The 21,927-nt window shown below is 38.4% G+C and overlaps 1 protein-coding gene across 1 annotated transcript; it reads left to right on the forward strand.

The window, feature by feature from the left end:
• The first annotated feature begins 500 nt into the window (after positions 1-500).
• On the forward strand, positions 501-21,561 carry dsc2l (desmocollin 2 like). Its single transcript, XM_017689276.2, has 16 exons — positions 501-683; positions 6,314-6,404; positions 6,551-6,747; positions 6,895-7,008; positions 7,846-8,001; positions 8,232-8,376; positions 8,903-9,057; positions 9,396-9,530; positions 11,406-11,591; positions 13,429-13,676; positions 14,183-14,325; positions 15,680-15,904; positions 16,291-16,515; positions 16,851-16,969; positions 18,241-18,516; positions 19,280-21,561. Exons 1-16 carry the CDS (start codon positions 642-644, stop codon positions 19,493-19,495), a joined length of 2,673 nt encoding a protein of 890 aa, XP_017544765.1. The 5' UTR covers positions 501-641; the 3' UTR covers positions 19,496-21,561.
• The last annotated feature ends 366 nt before the right edge of the window (positions 21,562-21,927 follow it).

Genomic DNA, 21,927 nt, shown 5'->3' on the forward strand with positions numbered 1-21,927 from the left:
CACTTTTTTTCTTAGAAGGTATGCCCAATAATGCTGGCATTCGCAGAGCTTGGGTTAGAAAAAACTGAGAAAGAGATCGGAGGTAAAAGAAAATGAACTGACAATTGAACCAGCTGGTGTCTGGAGGAACAGTTAAAAACATTAAATAACTCATAAGCTTAAACTTTAAACACTGCAGAATTGTAGCTAGTATTGTTCTGTAGTATCTCTCTCTCTCTCTCTCTCTCTCTCTCTCTCTCTCCTGCCACTCACCTTGACAGGAGAGAACTGACCCATGCTATTCTGATAAACATACCATTACGTGTCCCTCTGAGTGTCTCTCACACTCACTCACTACAGCACTGGGAGGAGGTTTCACTAAGATAGTTACTCACCTCATTGCAACTCATATGCGCTGGTGTTCTGTGCCAGGTAAGGCCTCCTCCACAGGAGGCCCGCCAACGCCCCACCACACCCAAACTAAGTGAAGACTGGACTGAGGCAACCGCCTCCCTTCTTCCCTCCCTCCCTCCACCACACCACACCACACCACACCTCGCCTCGCCTACAGGACTTTAGCCTAGCCTCCTCCTCTAGAGCAGAAACGCTGGAGCCGGGAGGCCGCTGCTTTCCGCTCTAAACTAACCTACTGCCTGGACAACATGTCGCGGTGTAGCCTTTTCTACATTAGCCTGCTTGTTTTGGTAAGTTTTTCCGCTGGTAACACTTTTCAAACGGCTTTAGGAAGTGTGGTTACGTGTTACAGTTATCTAGGTTTTCTTACCGGGAAAAGTTGTCCGTTGCTATCATCATCTTACGAGAGCAGAAGTAACGTTAAATGATAAATGAGTAACGTTATGTCCGTTTTCCTAACAAAACAAAAAAAAAAAAAAACCCACCCAACAGCTTCGTGTTTATGGGGGGATAGCGAGGGTTGCTAAGCTCACAGGGTTTACAGGACCACTTGAGGAATGTGGCAGTTGAATAAAAGCGAGGTGGGCTTTCTCGGCTTCCTCGACTTCCCGACTTCTAGAGCTTAATTCCTATGCCTCTTCTCCACAGCTTTTATCTCGTAACCCAACACCCTCTCGGTTCTGCTAGGTTAATAATTAGACAGGGAAGCCAGAAGCTTGATTTTAGCCTCAGCCGTTGGTCAGTTTAATGCTAGGTGGGCTCCATTTTTAACAGGCCTGAAAGTTACATTAACACTGTGCTACGGTGAACGCGACTAGAAACGCGAGACATCTCATGAAATAGACTTATTCAACTGAAACGGTCAGTTACAGAACTATTAAAACTATAGACTGCAGAATAACTAGGAGCACTGTCATCAAGTTAACACAACTGTGTGTAAATAGGGACACCGAATCTAAATTTGTAGTGGTCACACACATCTGAAGATCTATAAAACATACACACATTGCCCAAGCAAATATCTACATATGTATGTTGCGGTCAGGCAGCAGAAAGACTGTGGAAATGACCCATATGCTTATAAATGAAAACTGATCAAGATCAAGTGCCCCTTAAATTTAGGGCAGGTTTACATCCAGCAGTCTGGGTGATCCAGGCCAAACCTGCAGCCAAAGCCTTTGAAAAATGGCCATTAAGCCTTTGGCCATTATGCTAAACTCCAGTATATTGGTCTTCTCATTTGCTGCAGTAATTATCATTTTGGAAGGAGTCCTTTTTGCACTGGATCGGGTCAGCCTGGGCATAAACCCAAATGAGGCGAGGAAAGCAGGCTCGGATATGGGTCTTTAATGAGGCAGATGCTGATGACTATGTTATAATGATCCAGTAAAACTTAAAACTGCAATTATTAAACAGTCTAAAAGACAACAGAATGAAGTACAGAAAGACGTACAGTTTTGAGTCAATAATTTTGATAATAAATAGTTGGTTGTTTATGGTGTTTTTGGACTTTTTGATAAAACCTTGTGTCAGTGGAACCTACAAACTAACCAAACTGCCTACTTCAGCATTCATAGACATGAACCGCCTTAGGGTTATTGTAATGTCATTTCGTTTCTCTTCTCTATTTCTGTTTGTAACCACAAAGCTTTACATGCATTAATCATTCAATAATTATTGGTTTGTAAGGTAAATTAAGTTGATGATTAAGTCATGGGGATACAATTCTGTTTCATAAAATGTACGGCTGTGACTGACTGACCATTACACTATATCAGACACTATCTGGGCAGTATGACAAAAATGTAATATTTTCAGACAGTGATTTATATTCAACATTTCACGTGCTGTTCTACACGAAATTTGCTAGTAAACAAGACAATTTATGCTGTTTTTGTAGTGATGCATGTTGGTCAGCGTTCTTTAAGCTCTGCTGACATCCACAATATGCTCAGAAAATCATACTGTGACATAATTTATCACGATAATGCTAAAATATCATCACTGCCCACCCCACGAAATTATAATTAAGAAGGAACTATGAAAGGAAATCTGGCTCGATGGTTCAGGTTTAAAGTTTGGAGGCCATTACTGATGCTTATAGTTTATTTGAGAGAGCATTTACACTGTTAGAAATAAACATACTATGCAGGTACATGATTCATTCATCAAGGTACAAACAATGTAAGTGTACCCTCAAAGGTACAACAGTGGTTTTAAGGTCCAGTGGTGTACCTTGAGTTTTTCTTAGTAGAAAAGTAGATATTTGTACCTTTTCATAACCAAACTTTTTAAATCAGAACAATAAAATAGAAGTCCTGGAGACGAGACAGGGTGTGTGGAGTCAGTACAGCTTAGAAAATATAATTTCAATGGATTATGATTCAGTTATGTTCCCTGACTAAAGGCACTGGGATGTTCCCCTGAGGGTACCACCACAGTGACAAGAGGGGTACTGCCCCAGTGAATGTCGTACCTTTTTTTCTGACAGTGTAGTATTGCTTAAAAGACTTTCTTTCACTTTATTCACTCATTGTTCAGATTTTCTATTACTGCTGCTAAGCTAAATGATTGCAGCCTGCACCGCCCTATAAAGCTCATGCCAGGAGCCTGCAGTGACAGTGTGTGTTGGGAAGGAAAAGGGAGATAAGAATGGAATTGTACTGACGCTGGGTGGGGTGCAATTGCTCATGTTCAACATCTGCTTCTTACTATAATACAAAAAGCTGCCCACTCATCGTATCTCCCTCCAATCCACAGCATGGTTGCAGGATTTAGAGGCAGAGAGAGTGAAATAGAAAACGAAAGAGTGAAAGTCGTGAAGCCTCTCCCACTTTTTAACCATGTGTCTGTTGCTTTTTTTCAGCCAAACTCCATTTCCACACAAGTGCGACACAATGGTATCAGAAAATATCCACATATTTGTATCGTCAGATAAGTTAAAAAACGGATTGTAGAATTGAGGATAATTCAGGCTGATATTTGATGACACATTTGATGTATTAAAGAAGCAAAATTCTTAGGTGACAATAGGTTATTTGTTGGCATTGGACAGATGTTTAGATTTCACCGATATTTCAAGCTGATATGTGATGACAAAGTTACTCTCTGGAAGAGGAGAACGTTTACATTATGCTGGGCGACTGTGCTAAATATGCTGAACAAAATGTGCATTTTATTCATTTTACTGCATATGTAGCCATAAATAATTAGGATTCAACTGGCAGGCTAAAGTTTCCTTGTCTTTTACATGGCATTCATTCTTTTTTGACGAAAATAAAATTTTCACGCTGATTTCAAATGTGAAGGTGCGGTATGTACAGATACTAACCCTGATCATTCATGTAGCAGTGCAATACAGGAGCAGCTCTAGCCTTCTAGTGTCTAGACATTAGCCTTAAACATTAGTCTGAGGTGGTTTTTTTGACATTGGGCATTGCATCCCTGAATGAGAGATAAGACATGAATCTCAGCAATGCTGTTTTATCTCCATTTGTTTTTGAGGAAATCAGTGAGAGCTAACCCTTTTTGTTGGGCACAGACTTAAGCACTGAACATAATAATCAAAAGCTGATCTAGTAGGTCTGTCATATAGCCTTGACAGTGCACAGCAAGGATGTCCAGTCTTATCTGTAAAGGAGCACACCTGTTTCTTTTCTGCTTGATTATTCAGTCAGTCACAGGCTGCGTCCAAGACCACATGCTAACATGCTAAATTGTACTTCTGAAAAGTAAACCATCATTAAAAGTCTATTCGTGAATATAGTATGTACAGTATAGTAGTATGTGGTTTTGAATGCAGCCTCTGTTTTCAAACAGTTGACCAGGTATGCTGTTACTTTATTGGAATGAAAACCTGCAGGACACACCTGGTTTAAAGAACTATTAGAATTATATTTAGATATTTTTGTAGAGATAGATGCAAAATGCCACTGTTTTATTTTCTTGTCAATGTTATAGTTTGTGGGTTATTGCACATTTTCTGGACTACTTGTTGTTATTATTACTGTTATTATTGTTGTTGTCATTAACTTTATATAGGCAGTAGCTTTTCACAGTGGGCTGGTGCTGACTTGCTTTCTTTCATTTGTACTCTTTGTAGCTCTTTGTGTTTTTTAAAATTTTTTTCAGACTTTGGAAATGATCCTGTTTTTCTTTTAGGCCTACTGTACAACAGAGAATAGGGTGTTCATGTATTACGTGTAATATTCACATGTAGCCCACTCTTGCGTAAAGAACCTAAGCTTGATGATGCATATTTCATTGTTCAGATTTCCTATTACTGCTGCTAAGCTAAATGATTGCAGCCTGCACCGCCCTATAAAGCTCATGCCAGGAGCCTGCAGTGACAGGGTGTGTTGGGAAGGAAAAGAGAGAGAAGAATGGAATTGTGCTGACGCTGGGTGGGGTGCAATTGCTCATGTTCAACATCTCCCTCCAATCCACAGCATGGTTGCAGGATTTAGAGGCAGAGAGAGTGAAATAGAAAACAAAAGAGCGAAAGTCGTGAAGCCTCTCCCACTTTTTAACCATGTGTCTGTTGCTTTTTTTCAGCCAACCTCCATTTCCACACAAGTGCGACACAATGGTATCAGAAAATATCCACATATTTGTATCGTCAGATAAAAAAACGGATTGTAGAATTGAGGATAATTCAGGCTGATATTTGATGACACATTTGATGTATTAAAGAAGCAAAATTCTTAGGTGATAATAGGTTATTTATTGGCATTGGACAGATGTTTAGATTTCACCGATATATCAAGCTGATATGTGATGACAAAGTTACTCTCTGGAAGAGGAGAACGTTTACATTATGCTGGGCGACTGTGCTAAATATGCTGAACAAAATGTGCATTTTATTCATTTTACTGCATATGTAGCCATAAATAATTAGGATTCAACTGGCAGGCTAAAGTTTCCTTGTCTTTTACATGGCATTCATTCTTTTTTGACGAAAATAAAATTTTCACGCTGATTTCAAATGTGAAGGTGCGGTATGTACAGATACTAACCCTGATCATTCATGTAGCAGTGCAATACAGGAGCAGCTCTAGCCTTCTAGTGTCTAGACATTAGCCTTAAACATTAGTCTGAGGTGGTTTTTTTGACATTGGGCATTGCATCCCTGAATGAGAGATAAGACATGAATCTCAGCAATGCTGTTTTATCTCCATTTGTTTTTGAGGAAATCAGTGAGAGCTAACCCTTTTTGTTGGGCACAGACTTAAGCACTGAACATAATAATCAAAAGCTGATCTAGTAGGTCTGTCATATAGCCTTGACAGTGCACAGCAAGGATGTCCAGTCTTATCTGTAAAGGAGCACACCTGTTTCTTTTCTGCTTGATTATTCAGTCAGTCACAGGCTGCGTCCAAGACCACATGCTAACATGCTAAATTGTACTTCTGAAAAGTAAACCATCATTAAAAGTCTATTCGTGAATATAGTATGTACAGTATAGTAGTATGTGGTTTTGAATGCAGCCTCTGTTTTCAAACAGTTGACCAGGTATGCTGTTACTTTATTGGAATGAAAACCTGCAGGACACACCTGGTTTAAAGAACTATTAGAATTATATTTAGATATTTTTGTAGAGATAGATGCAAGTTATTTTTGGCTCAGTATGAATTGCAAGGCTTTCAGTTCAGCCCATGAATTCTTTGGTTTTTAATTAGCTAACTGTTAATGCTCTAGCTATTAAGTACCGAGTATTTAAGTGCTCAAGTGTACACTTTTCTGTGTGAATAAAACATATAACATGACTAACTCTATTATTGCCAAAATCAAATAAGCTGAATGAGTATTGTGTATGCAGTAATGTAATGTAACATTTAAATCAAGTAAATTTAAAGAGTCACTTTGTTTCAGTATAGTAATTGTTGTGAAAGCTGAAGTTGGCTGTGACTCTCTCTCTTAGGTGCTGCGTTATTCCGTGGAGTCTTGTGTTCAGAGGCATGTTCAAGCACAGGTTCCTGAGAAGCTGCAGGCTGGTTATGTGGTCTCCAAAGGTACAGAGTTAGAGAGTTTGGTCATTGATTATCCAGCACATCACATGTATTTTAATGTCCACTTTACAAAAGGTTCAGGTGTTTTAAAAATATTTATCCTCCTAATTGTTGATTCTGGAGGTTGACGACTTCATGTCTCTTCATAGTGAACCTGGATCATTGTGGCTTCAGGCAGCTGTATTTGGTCTCCAATGACCCAGACTTTGCCGTACAGACTGATGGCACAATTCTCACTGCGGATGTCATCACGGTGCCAGACGATGGCAAATCTTTCTGGGTGCTGGTGCAGGACCAGAGGGGTCACAAGTGGAAAGTAGATGTCAACCTTTCCCCCATTGATCAGGTAAGTCCACTCAGTGAGTATTGCATGCTGGTCATTAACTTTGTAAAACCCAGTAAAGATCACAAAGTGCTGCAGCGATAAAGAAAATTAATTTTTCTCATCAATCAAAAGACCTCCATACAATATTTCTTCTGTCTGTGTTTGTAGGTGTCTCAGAAATCCAGCAGTGCAGTTCTCAGACGTGCTAAGAGAAGATGGAGTCCTCTTCCTTTCAACATCAGAGAGAATGATAAGGGTCCTTTTCCCAAGGATGTGGAGCGTGTAAGACTCTCATACTTTTCTCATACTCTCAGTAAATTTTCTCTCTACAATCAGATTTACTAAGCCTTGGTGATGGCTCTAACAGGATTTACAGCTGTAGGTTTTAAAGCACCTGATTTCATGAATATGATTTTTGGGTTGAGGTGCAAAATAGTGGTGAGAGTATGCAAATTAACAACTTTTAAGCCCGATTTTTAACACTAAGGAGAAGGAGCCACAGTTCTGCTGAGAATGGAAGCTGCACTGACTGAATAAGAGAAGCCAAAAAGAGAGAATATTCCCTCAGAAAATTGCTCCTCTTCAGCTTGGTTATTAAAAGCAAGCGCCTAGTTTTGGTTCCTACTTTTTGGACAGTGTAGAATCATAACAGTATTCTTTTATTGTTGTCCTTCCCAGACTTTTACCTTGTGCTGAGCATAAGCTCTTTCTATATATATATATATATATATAAAAATAAAAAAGGAAAGAAAGAAAAATGCAAAAAATTTAGGTGCAAATGGCCAACCTATCTTTATTTAAACATAATTTATAATCAATTACTTGCCTCAATAACAGCATTATTTAATATAGAAAAAATAAAAAATGACTCACAAGGAAAGATAAATACCATTTTAAGTTTCTTTATGATCTTTGAAATGTATACCTTTGTTTTATTTTATCAGGATATGATAACATTTTTAATTTTTACATGTTAATTTCTCAGACTGCTTGTTTTTTAGCAGCTCAGATTAAATATTGTTATGCATATCATGTACTGTGAAAATGTCTAAGCGTTGTGATTTTCATTTTCAACTACTCTTCTCATATCAGCTCTGCTGTATTTCTTCTTCCTGCCAGATTGCATCAGATTCTTCAGTAAATTACACGATTAAATACAGTATTGAGGGACCTGGCGTTACCACTACGCCTATAAATCTGTTCTCAGTCGACTCCATCAATGGCATGCTCAGAGTTAACTTCGCTGTTGACCGTGAGGAATACCCTCAGTTTATAGTGAGTAATACTCATTCTTTTGCCCTACACTCTTTTAGCAGGCAAATTCATTGGTCGTATAGTCTAAAAATATGGATACAGTTGACTGTATTATATTGAAATATTTGTACACATGACTGTATAAGCAGTACAGTACCCGTAATCTGTGTATAACACTAGAATCAAACCACTGTATAAGAAAGGCTACCTACCCTGCGCTGCCTGCTTTACCAACTGCTCCTCTTCCACAGTTTACAGCTCGTGCATTTGACAGATATACTAATCAGGAGAAAGACCTGCCTCTCCCGATCACTGTGAATGTCCAGGATGAGAATGATAATGCTCCTCAGTTTTCCAGCCCTCTGATCTTTTCTGTGGAGGAGCAGAGCAACCCAGGTGAGTTTGTTGCAAACTTAATTGCACTGGTCTTTTTTTAGGGTTCATTATAACATTATTGTGTGTATTTAATATGTAGTATACTGAAATACTAAGAAGCAGACTTTGATGTATCTTGAAATTATTGCTTCAGTCTCAAGTACAAGTAGTAGAAGTTTTAATGCATTTCAGGCCTTGGAAAAAACCTCAAGCAAGACATCCTGCTCTGTAGGTAGGCTAATGTGAGTAGTCTGTCAGCACTACAGGAGGAGTGGAGAAGCAGCCATGCCAAACAAGAGTCTTCAGTTTTTAAAAAAACAACACCACTCTCTCTGTTAGACAAATGGAGACAGACATTACCTGTGCAACAGGAGCAACCACAGGCAGGGTGCAGAACAAAGAAGCCAGACACTTATTTTTTAAAAAAGAAATAGTGTAAATGTTGATCTAGGGCCATTTTGAACCAGAACAATACATACTGGTACATTGACTGTAGTCTTTCATGAAGCTCAAGAATGAATTGCCTTTTTTTCTGGGCTATGTTAAGGAACTGTTGTAGGACAAGTGAATGCCACAGACAGGGATGAGCCCAACACCCCTCACACCAGCATCAGATACTCTTTACTGAACGGCACAGACTTGTTTGCCATCAACTATGACAGTGGACTGATAACTACCAGAACTGGAACACTGGATAGAGAGGTATTTTCTGCCTGATTTGAGTGATGAGTGGAGTCTACTTCAAATTACATTTGATTCAAATGTGTATAAAATTTCCACAAAAATAAAATCTGTTACATCAGCCTTGTCAAGTAAACAGAAATTGTGCTGATGTAGGGTGTTTTATTCGTGTAGAAACGATGTGGAAATTATTTAAGTCAAGTTTACTCAATCTCTTTTTTTTTTTCAGTGCATATGTTGATGGATAGTTGTGTGTTGTTTGCTTTTAGAGTATTACTAAGTCTTACAAGTGCTTTGTGTGAATGTACATGTTTTGTAATTGCACTAAAATGGTTAAAATTGTGGCTTTTCCCCCTCAGACTCAGGACAGGTACTTTGTTAGAGTTGAAATCAAAGACATGGGCGGAGCACCTAATGGGCTCTCCAACCAGGGCTTGGCCAGTATCTTTCTGACAGACATCAACGACAACCCACCCACCTTCAAACAAAGCCTGGTATGCCATCTTTTTGACTTTCAGTAGTGCAGCCAGTACTGTTTCCATCATCCATTCTTACATAGTGCTCCACGTTTCTATTTCTGATAAATGTACAATCCCAGTCCTAATGTATAAATCATATTTGATAATCTGAGAAGCTTGTCTGTTTTACATATGGAATTTATCCATTAGTCTTGTTTAGATTGCATTTGTAATGTGATTTCAACTCTTTGTGTTTATTTAGGAAGCAGTGTATCAGCACATTTTGTTACAATATATTTTTATACAGCTTATCCAGTATTTGATCTCTGAACTGCTGTTATGCACATATGTTGCTTAATAACGGAATAAATGTACACGTTAATCTTTATAAATATTTTATGCACATTTCATGTTAGAGAATCATATCACATGTATCTACAATGAAACCCATACTCAAGGTTTATGGTTCTGAGGGTGAGGAATTGTGATGTATTGCAAAACTGAAGTTGGTACACATGTGTAAGTACATAGGCTGTACTTCGGTAATCCTGCTGTAACACTGACTAAATCATTAGTATTTACAGTGATGTTGCATATGTTATTCATGTGTAACTACACAGTTATTACACACTTAATATAAAGTGGGACCAAACAAATGAACTAACAAAGGACAAAAGAAAAAAGAATGAGTCAGTTCTGCCAGTGTTTCCTGAAGGGTTTTGTAATGCAAAATGTAAAAAATCAGTCTGTAGTGGTTTTTGTTGATTCCTCCCTTCACCAGTGCAGGAGTCAACGGTTGAATCATAGATTTCACTCACTGTCAAAAAGTAGCTATAAACATTTTTAACACAGTATTGAAAGCATTGAGTACACAGACATTTTTTAGTCAATCAGTCTACACTGTACATTGTGGAAAAATGAAGAATAACAGCTGTGTAAGCAAACAACGCTTTTCAAAGAAGAAATAGATTATCAGTTGTAGAAGATAGAAAAAAAATACTCTAAAAACGACAGAGTCCAATTTAGATTATGCCTAACTGTGTAACTCTCAGCCTACAGTGTCATTTATCATGTAATTAACACAGCATTGCTGAGGTGATCAAGGTGATTCACATTTGATCTCCATTGAGATGAACAGGTTGTCTCAAATGATGCCCCTGATTGAAGAACAGTGCTCTTTAGACATACATTCATTGCAGGTTCATGGTTATCACCACACATCTTCCCATATTCCCATATTCTTCCCATAGTTTATTATATAGTTTAAAATCTACTGTTACTGTATTTTTGTATATGTTACATCAACACGTTTGTTTTGTATTATATATTTAAATCAAATGTGTTGATATGACTATGAATAATGAATGTGTCATTTAGTCGTAAATTTATCGCTGTTGTGGGAAAAAAATCTTGTATCTCCAAAATGGTAACTTTACAGGAGAAGGAAGAAAATCTACTTTATTTTTGATTTAAGTTAATGGAACCAGACTTTTTACCAAAGTCATTTTGGGTCATTTCTTTTTATTCATTCATCATGAAATTTGCACATAAAAGATAACAGGCATTTTCAAATTATGTGAAAAACTGAAAAATGGCAGAAATGGAGATATGAGGTTTTCTTCCGACAACAGTGACGTACTAGTGAGTTTACATAGTACTTTAGTTAAGAAGGGTTTTTGGAAACATCAATGAATATTCTTAAAATAACAAAGTGAAACAATGACATTGTTTCAAAGTTTTTGTGAAACACACCCCTATAGGAAGAGTTGTTTGGCCGGTCCTCTTGTCAATCATTTGTTCTAAACCAGCACCCTCTATTGTGAGAAAGTATAGCTTTCTGACTCACATCCATCCATCATGTCTGTTTATAGTGAGATCCTATCATAACCATATCTTGTGTTTCTGTGACAGTACACGGCTCAAGTGAAGGAGAACCAGGCAAATGTTCTGGTCCTCAGGATCCCTGTGGATGATAAGGACCTGAAAGGAACCCCAAACTGGAAAGCAGTGTATGAGATTACTAAGGGCAACGAAAGTGGAAACTTCTTAATCAGGACTGACCCTGCCACCAATGAGGGGCTGCTCTATGTTGCAAAGGTAATACAGAAGGGAAAAGACACTTGTTTTTAGAAAAACAGGCCGAATGGGTTTAATATGGTTTGAGTTCAGAGCGATGTTTAACCTCCTAACCTCTCTGGTCCCCCACCCAATTAGTAAAGAGAGTTTGAGCAATCAGCTCAGTTCTCAGTTCTGTTAGATGTAATGAAGTGAAGAAATTACCCTAGTTTCCCAACAGGAAACACATGAATGTCCTTTTAGTCCTTTTATTGTCTGGGAATTGTGCAAAATGATGTGTTAAAAACCTTATTTTTCAGTTAAGTATTTACACGTTAGGTGATGGATCAGTCAGCTATGTAATTTTTTGGCATCCTTAAATAACAGGTAATGGAAAGGTCTCTGTGGCTATTTTGCTTTATCTCACACTGAAAAATCTAACCTTAATTTCTATATATTGTCTAATAAAACAAAACAAAAATGTTCCATGTTTTTTTTCTTTGTTTTTTAAACAAAACCATATCATACTTATTTATGTATGTTGGGCTGAAGAAGAGAGTCCAAAGGACCTTGGACCCTGGGGGGATCTGGAGAGATTCTATATTCAAGGGTAGGGTGGTCTGAGATTCTATGCTAGGTATTCTTCAGTCTCCTCAAGCATTATAGGAGAAGTCTTATTGACTTTGTGATGGCATATTGAGATCCACAAAGTACTTATAACAGGGGTGCCACAGTGATGTAGTTTTATTAAAAGGAAAAAAAATGTTTTTTTGATAAGAGGTTTTTGATTTCTCAGGCTACATTTACTTAGTACTTACTACTAGATTTACTTAAATTCTGTTTATGTTCCTTATATTTTGACATTTTTGTAACCTTTTTCTTTAACAAAGATTATGACTCTAACTGTACACTACTGATCAAAAGAATTTGAGATGACGTCACTTTTTTATTCAGTGGCGTCTTATACGGTGTAGATTGAAATGGTCTCAATTGGACATCTATGGGTATTAGAAGGTTTATTCATTATTTCAAGATTTTTGGATAAAAATTATATTTATAGTCATTTCTTGTTACTCTCTGCTTATAGTAGTTCATAGTCATTTTTGATCAATTTAGGTGCCTCAATAATTGATCATCATTTAGCAAATATGAGCTATATATGAGAAATATTTGGCTGTAGTTTGGTCATTTTCGGTGTACAGTGGTGTTCAGAAATTGCATAGATGCTGTATCTCTGGTAAGCTGTGTGTACATGATTTATAGAAGTGTTAGTGTTAGTCTGGTATCTGTGAGCAGGGTGTGAGAGACAGGCTGAGTGTATGACGTGTTTGTGTGTGTCAGACACAGTGACTGCAGGCACACCCTGCCCTAAGACCAACAAGCTAATACAGGTAGAACTCCCCAAAGGCTGTTCCTCTGTTTTTGAAAAAAAAAAACCATCTAGTTCAGAACAAAAACCCATTAAGTTGTTGGTTTCGAATGAAGTAGATTGGCGGTTTATCTGCTGCAGTTTGATGGTCACATGGTAGCGGGAAACAGTGTGATAGTAAATGTAAAAGTGAATTGAAAGTGAAGCTTCACTGATTACTCTTTGTTTGCGTTGTGCTTATCATCTTGAAGTAGTTGCTATGATACCAGGACTTCTTGCTACCAGTGCTAAGTGTTAAGTGCCTTTAGAGGCATATTCAGATACAATGAAAAGACAACAGTATAATATAAAGCAGCACATGCTTTAAGAAGATAAAATGCAAATGACTTTCAATGATCTTTTCACTAGGTAGCTGAAAGTTATTTCAAGGGAAATTCAACAGTCATACCTGCTTAGCTGAAAGTGCACTTTCCCCACTTTTCATCTCAACATTTCTCCTATCTTTCCTAGCCTCTGGACCGGGAAAAACAGGAACTCATGAAGCTAGAGCTGATGGCCCGTAACGAGGCACCGCTGGTACGCAGCAGCTCCTCCTGGAAGAAGGTCCCCATAGAGCTCACAGTGACTAATGAGGACGAGGGACCAGAGTTCTCTGCACCTATACTGCGGCTCAAAGTCAAGGAGAATGTACCCAACGGAACTCTCATCGGAACTTACACGGCTATTGATCCAGAGACTAAAAGCAGCAAGGGTATAAAGTAAGGGAATTTGTCATTTTATGGTGTCCATAGTCATTAAGTGATAAATGTTTGGATTTATGACATGGTATGAAAGTTTATTTTTAATATTTAAATCAAAATTTAATACTGAGTAGTAAGCAATTCCTAAGGCTGTTACACACTGAACAATGCCCAGAAAATGTGAAATATTCAGATTTGTTTTGCACTGTGCAGCTAAGCATAACAAACATGGCATAACATGCTGTACTGGTTGCCTGGATACAACTGATCAATCATTTATTGGTTCGCTGTGTTAACATAAGGGAAAACTGTAATTGGTTGAGTGAGTTGCCTGCGAAAGTCTAGAAAAATCAAATCATGATTTTGTCATCTTAAAAATTTACAGACATGGTGTGCAAGACATCAGCAGTCATATATGTATTCTAATACATTTAATGACCACTGAATATGCATGAATGAGATAAACTTTTGTAAACCTGGTGTACACTTTTAGAGTAAGTAACCAACATGTTTTCCATTCTCAGATACTACAAGGTGACTGATCCAGGTTCCTGGATCAATGTGATGGAGACTACTGGAGATCTGAAGGTAGCAAACACTATTGACAGAGAGTCACCTCTTGTCTACAACAACACATATAACATCACCGTCAAAGCTGTGGATGAGAGTGAGTATATAAACACTACACTGCAAGCTGAAATTTAGAAACTCAATGTATGGCTACTGCAAGCATAGCATCAAGTTTTCATACTCTGGGTCCTTAAAAAGGTGCAGAGCCTTGACTTTTGCACAGTTCTTTTGTTGTCCAAGTATAGTCCAGTCTAACTGCCCTCATCAAAGTTGACAAAGGGCCCTGTTTTCATGATGCAATGCACAAAACCTACGTCAGTACAAAAAGGCAATAGGGCACATTCAAAGGGCACATGCAATTTTCATAGCGGCGCATCCATCTGCATTATGTGCTAATGGGTTATGGTAAATGGAATGTGCATCAGTATATTCACAGCTAGTCATGTTTTCTTTTTTTCATACCGCTGCAGTGTGTACAGTGGTGGAACATGAAAATGGATCACTTGAGACAGATGTGTGCAAACACAAGCAGATTTTTGCCTCATTCTCTTTGCAATAATGTAATCCATTACTCTGTTAAACCACCTCAATTTAGATGGAGCCAGACCAGAAAGTAAAATGTAGTAAAAGACCATAGAAATAGCACAGTTTAGCTCGTTTTCCTCTGCTGTGGAATTACTAGGGCATTCATAACCCATTGTAATTTTGCATCCAGCAGGCCATTTATTTGTGAATAAGTGGGTAGAATCACCAGATTATTGGATCTGACTGCGCTTTATGTTGCTCTTAAAATTGCACAAAATACAGATCTCATATTGCTATTATAAGGGCAAATGAGCTTCGGCTGTATAGTGGGTCTAAGTATGGCGCCAAATTAACAGTATGTTATAGCTGTGCCAGTATGTTGTAGCAACAATCTGTGCGCACTCTGAAAATAAGAACCTAAAATAGGGTATGGTGTCTTGAAGAGACCGGATGTTCTGAGTCTGAATGTGTTTTATCTTTGCTTTGTATCTCCAGCTGAAACCAAGTGTCAGAGAGTTGTAGGATGGCATTCTTGAACAGATTGGCTTTTGTTCAGTTTAGTTTTCTTTCCTTAGCTGTTCAACCAGTTGGAGAAAAGAACTATGAGCTATGGAAGTGTCTTTCACACTTTTGAGTGATGCACATTAGCCCTTTTAATAGCAATATCAATTTGAATATCATGGAGGTAAGATAAGAAGCATTCAGCCTTTGTCAGACCATGTTGGTGATTGCCATACATTAAAAAAATGAACTTGTGTTTTATGGGCTTGTATTTAGCTTCAGACAGCTGTTAGGTTTTTGACAGTGGGAGCTCCATCAAAATGACCCTAATCACTCTAACATCAATAGCCAAATGGTATGGAAGGGTTACTGATGCTTGTAATAGTAGAAATAAGATCACATGTTCAAGGTTTCCTTCTTCCTAGGTCAGAAGACTGGTACGGGCACGGTGTTGATCCTGATTGAAGACGTGAATGATAATGTCCCAATAATCCCCAAACCGGACCTTGTATTGTGCTCAAGGGATGGTCAGCGTAGCTCCATTCTTGTTAATGCAGTGGACTATGATGAGAGTCCGTACTCTGGACCTTTTACCTTTGAATTGAGCAAAGAGAGTGAAGGGAAATGGAAGATAAAGGATCCCAAGCCAGGTATGTTAGGGAACCCTAAAAGGTTCTTCTTTAAGCCTCTGATTTTAATTGCGGTAAATAGCTTGTTGTAAGGAAACAGCCTTCTATATTCATAACGTTATAGACGTTATATATGTTAATGAAACACAGTTTTATATCATGTAATTTTGGACTGTTTCTGTTGGTCCGTTCGTCATGAAATGTACACAATGTAAAGACCAGGTGCATTTTTCAGATGGGTAAATGGCAAAAAAAAGGTGGATTTAAAAGGTTTTATGTAACTTCAGCAACTCATATGTCTCTTAAGACACATGTTTCTGCACAGTGAACGGGAGCTTAAGAAACTAGTGTTTCTGATTCTTTTCAAGTTAGATCATAATCTCAGGGAATCCTCTCTTACATTTTAGGTACCTCTGTGGTCCTAGAGCAGGTGGTGGATATGCCTAATGGTGTGTACAAGGTTCCCCTGCTAGTGAAGGACCTTCAGGGTGTAGGGGAAGAACAGATAGTGTCTGTACATGTGTGCGAGTGTGTGAAGGAAGGAGAGTGCGCGGCTCAGAGAATTTCTTCCAGACTGGGAGTTTGGGCCGTCCTTGCCATGCTGCTAGCCCTGCTGCTGCTCCTGCTGCTCTGTGAGTGCCCTCTACTGGCCCTGCTCTGAATTCTCCTAGTTTGTCATGCTTGGCATGATATTGTTCAACGAAATATCATTTTTAAATCCTGCTTTAAAAAGTAGTAACTTGGTTAACCAACATAATAATATGCAGATGACTAATATAATTTATACTGACAGTCCTAATATGTTTATATGGTAAAAAACACAAGGTCTAAATAGGTTTGAATGTGCTTTCTTCACATATGTTCATATTTGTCAGTGCTTGAAAAGTATGCATGAGCAGGCTCATTATAAAAACATGACCGATGCTTTTCCAAGGTGCATGAATAATGTTCTTTCTCTCTGTGGCAGGTCTGCTGTTTGTCTTAGTATGCAGCACAAAGGGAGAGAAACTGCGCATGACTGATGAGTATGATGGAACTGGGGGAATGCTGCTGAAGTCTAACACTGAAGCTCCAGGGGAGGAAGTGGTGAGAATCTTTTTTTAGACTTCACCCTTTTTCTGAAAGAGAACAGTGTAATGAATGTTTTGCTCAATATACACATGCTTGACCTAAATGCAGCCTGTTAACAAGAATTTCAGGTCAGCCTGTTGCCTTCAGGAATGACTCCCAACCACGTTCTCTGTGACCCCCGGCTAGTTCACATTTTTGTTCTGTTCCAGCTTCCAGCACAAACACAAGCAGTCAGCGCTGCTTCAATTATGTTAGGCTGACAAATATGAACATATGTGAAGAATAAAACAAAGAAATGGACTGGCTGAATGCCCTCAGGAACTGGAGCTAAAACCTGTAGGGGGTTTTGTTTATTCTAGGGGTTTGTTCTTTGTTTATGGTACCCTGTTTATTCTCTGCTTGGTTAAACAGGGATGGTAAAGGTTTGATGTTTGTGGAAAAGTAATGACTTAATATGACTGTATATAAATGTATTCACCTCATTTAGAAAGATTTTTGTTTTATTTGAGAGGTTATCCTCTAGTGTGTGACCCAGTGTGAGTTAAGAGCAGCATGTTTATAGGCTGTAATTGGCCTTGGCCAGAGACTTACAATCCCAGATCAATTATAGAAAATCCCCACCGCAGGAGCAACTGACTGTGTCAGAGGTTTACTCTCAGTCAAATTATCCTAACAAATTAACCTTTGGTTAATGCAGAGCTAGTACTTAAACTTTGTAAATTTGCACACTGTAAATAAAATATTTCTGCAGGGAATTAATATCTGCAGTATTTAAAACTTTAACTTGCGTGTTTGAAATAGGAAACCATGCCTTAATGTCAATCAAGCTAGTGCAGAACCAGTCCATTCACTCTTATTATTTAGCCTAGAAATGTAATCAAACAGTAATATAAAAGCAGCAGAACTATATAACAAAGTCATTAAATAGAAATAAAAAAATCAAGAATTACAACAAAGCTGTGCACAGCAGTGGAGAATGTTAGCTGCACATAGCAATTTTTATGCACAAACATAGTTCTCATAATAACAGGGTAAAGAATGAAGGAGTAGATGAATAGAATTCACAGCAGGCTATATCTAAGATTAACAAACAAGCTGTGTTCCCTCAGAGAAAAGATGCAGCCTTTTGGTGACATCTCACTGATTTTAATGGCAATGAAAGCAGTTCACAATAGTTAGTCATCACAGGGTCCACTTTGCCTTTTCCCCCCAGACCCTCTACAGATCTCTGCTGTAAATGCCCCTGTTAATGAAATGAAATATAATGGCCAAATTTCCCTCAACAGAAAGATGCTTTGCTGGTGACGCCTGGCAGTGGGATAGATGGAGGTGGAGCCATGGAGCATCAGACCGTGGTTGGAGCAGCTGGAGGGGCCTTAGGACAGCAGGCCATCCATGCGGGGAGCATGTACCAAGGTGGTACGCAGGGTTACATGACAAACCAGAGCATGTATTCCACTGGACAGTATGGCGGAGGCTTTTATGGCAACTCCTCTTACAACAAGTTCTCTGACATGTCCATCCTGGACACATGGAGGACCAATGAGCTTTACCTGGACAATGTAAGTGGGGCTGGTGACTTTGTGGCATACGTGCCCTCTTATAGATCTAAATGTTCAAGTCCTGTCTCTCCTATTCATTGCTGCCTGGCTGGTGGGGAATGCAATTTGGGGCCTCGCTAAGAAATTTGAAAGGGCCATATCCTGATGTTTTTTTGACCATTGTAATCTGTTCTTAATCCCTTAGAACTAGACAGACTCTTTTTGTTACTGTGTCTTTAAGCACAGTGACCAGTGTTCTAATTGGCTGCCTTTCATTTTGCCTCATTCAAAAAACAGTTTAGGCTGAAACACTCCTTATGACATCAATATGCAAATGTACATTTTTTTGTGAAATCCAAAAAAGCAAGGGATTGAAAATGGTAAAATTTTAGTAGAACACTGTTTTTCAGCTTAGCTTTCATATGGACCTTATAGATCGTACTGAAACTTTAACACTACAAGCTTGACCATGGGTCAAGTATGGACTACACTGGAGTGCTTAGTCATTAATTACCAGTGGAAATTATTTTAGTCTAATCTGGGTCAGGGAAACTGGTCCTATATGTTTACTTGATACATTTAACTCTAACTAAAAAAAAAAAAAAGCAAGGTCTGATATGAGCCCTTCAATCTTAAATATCATGCCAACTTTCCCTGCACTTTTGTTTTTCTAAGAGCATTCTCTTCTCAATGCACTTTTTAAATTCAAAGCTTTCTCTGGCCTAAATGAGCAATGCTATCATCTCCTTTAACTTCTGATACTTTACTTTCTTCTGTGTGGCAGAAACTGGTCTATTTTGGCGAGGAGGAAGATGGGCGGTTTGCGGCGGATCTGCTGAAGTCTTATGGGTACGAGGGGGTGGGTTCTCCTGCAGGGTCTGTTGGGTGCTGCAGTGTTCTTAGTAACCAGGACTCCCTGGACTTCCTTGATTCACTCGGGCCCAAATTCAGAACGCTCGCCGACGTGTGCATGAGCAAAACGGAGAGGGGTGAACAGTGAGACTGCTGGGCTGGAGGGGTTTTGGAGCAATTAAATGGTGTAAGAAATGACTTGAGATCAGTTTGAGTATTCATATGAACTGACCTGTCCTTTCTGAGAAAAAGTGGAGGATAAGGAAAGAAGCAGAAACACTGGATGTTGCAATCAGCAGTCACTGGAATCTGTCACCAGCGCTCTACAGCCTTTCATATTACTGCCTGGAGTTCTCTAACAATGCTCTGTCTAAGAGAGGACTCAAGGAGAAGAGCTGCTGTATTCAGAGTACAATGTGTGAAGTACGCGAGTGTGTGTGTGTACGCTGTTTTTATTTTATAGATGAGCTTTTGGACAACACTCGTGATTCTTTTGCTGTTTAAAATACTACATATTAGAGGTGCACCAAAATAATTTTGAAATGATAGTGAGAATTTATAATTAACACTATTTTGTCAATAACAAAATAAAAAAATAATATTAATAATTCTCTCTATAAACCATGAGATAAAGTGCAGTGAGCATAAGAGACAGGTTAAAACTCAATAGATGGAACGCCGTTTAATTTTTCCGTAGCTGTAGCTAAATCAGTTATGACAATTATTTTATACATTTACATTTGTTTTTTGTAAAAAATGTACTGTATTTAGCAGACACTCTAATCCAGTGCTACTTTCCATGATAGGTGAATAAAGAGGTTTGGAGTCTAGCTCAAGAGCTTATATTAGAATAGTAGCATATGGATACTCTTATTGGTATAGCAGTTGTATTCTTGCCTGGACGGGGAATCGAACCCAGGCTTCCTGTGTGCAAAGGAACCATGTTATCCACTATGCTCCATTTGAAAAGAATGGAGATGTCCATCACCACATATGCTTGAGGCTGTATGAGCTATAAAATAAGACACTAAATTATTAGTTGTAATTATTGAATTACAGTTTACCAGACTAGTAAAAATAATGAACTTTTCCATTTTTCAGCATATATAATAGGGGTGCATTGGTGGCTGATATGTATATATTTGGTCCTTTCGTTATTAAAGCAAGGAATATTTTTTAATGTCTGTAAAATATGTATACATATTTCTCTTTGTTAATCTCTCCTCTGTACAATAAGAGTAGCCTGTTTGAAAACACGCAAGGCAAGAGGAGAGCATGGCTCTAACAGAACCTTGACCATGTTAAAAATTTTTAGGATTCGTATTATCGCAGAAAATGCTCTTTGTTGGGCACAGTGGCTACTCTAGTGCTCATGCCACCATAAGAGGATCTCAGTCATCCCAAATACTTACATGCATTTTACCTCAGTTCATAATTCGTTCGTTTTGAAATGTCAACAGGACACGAGACAACAGCCCACCTTGAACAAATTGGAAATGTTGCCATTGCACCATGGTTTGTGTGGCACGTATCTCAACACAGGGTAGAAAAACATGACCCCAGTGAAGTGAAAGGCTGAGATGCTTGCAAAACCTTTTTTTATGATAATATGCATGCTGTTTATAGTACTGGGCATCAAAACATATTCATTTTACACTGTATTCATGCCAAGCTGATGCTACCTGATACCTAAAACACTGGTATTTCTTTTCTTCTGCATTTCTACTGTAGATTACAAGACAGATAAGTGTTTACCTTCTATGCAGCTTTTTTGTGGTAATATAACTAGCATGTTTTTGTTTATGAAATAACCGGGATGAATGTAAAGATTTCAGAGAGACACTTTAGAACTACTTAGAATAGTTCTTCAGCTTGTGTCCATAGGGGAAGCTGGTGCTGGTGTCTTGTAGAACCCTTTATTTTAGAGGTTCATTAATCACCAAGGGACTGCCCCAAGTTGGGAATTTTGATGTAGTGCTTTTTTTTTTAAACAGAATGTGTTTTGGGGCAGAAGGTGTTCTGAAATCTGGAATTTAATTGGAACATGTGGGACTGTAAAAGCTGAATTTTGCATTTTTGAACATGAAAGTCACACTAAACCCTCCAAAATGCTTTGCAAACTGTTGTGTTGTTATTGTCACTGCTTTGTTTGCCTGTTTTTGTTTTAAAGATTGCAGCTTTTATAAAATTAAAAAAAGTGTGAAGTCACGCGTAGAAGGAGAGTTTTTACTTGAATACAACTCTGAACAGTTTCACTGAGACACTGAAACAGTGTATTATGCAATCTTTTTCAGGAATATTGCGCAACCATATTGTAATCCTCCTTTTAAAATCAGTGAAAAGTGATTATTAATTATATTAGCAAATAATGCAGAAAAGCACAACTTGTGTTGTTTTAACACTAAACAATAGAGGGAAACTGGGCAGCATTGTTCTGCCACATGGAAGCTGCTGCACAGTAACATGTCAAATGATTAATGGAGAGGACAGTTTTAAACAATGCTGGAAAAGCAGGAAGTTTTTTTTTCCCCAGTGAGCACATCCTGCCTATTGTTGGCCTGTTGACACTCAGGAGCTACA

The sequence above is a fragment of the Pygocentrus nattereri genome, chromosome 4, assembly GCF_015220715.1.
Source record: "Pygocentrus nattereri isolate fPygNat1 chromosome 4, fPygNat1.pri, whole genome shotgun sequence".
NCBI classification, from domain to species: Eukaryota; Metazoa; Chordata; class Actinopteri; order Characiformes; family Serrasalmidae; genus Pygocentrus; species Pygocentrus nattereri.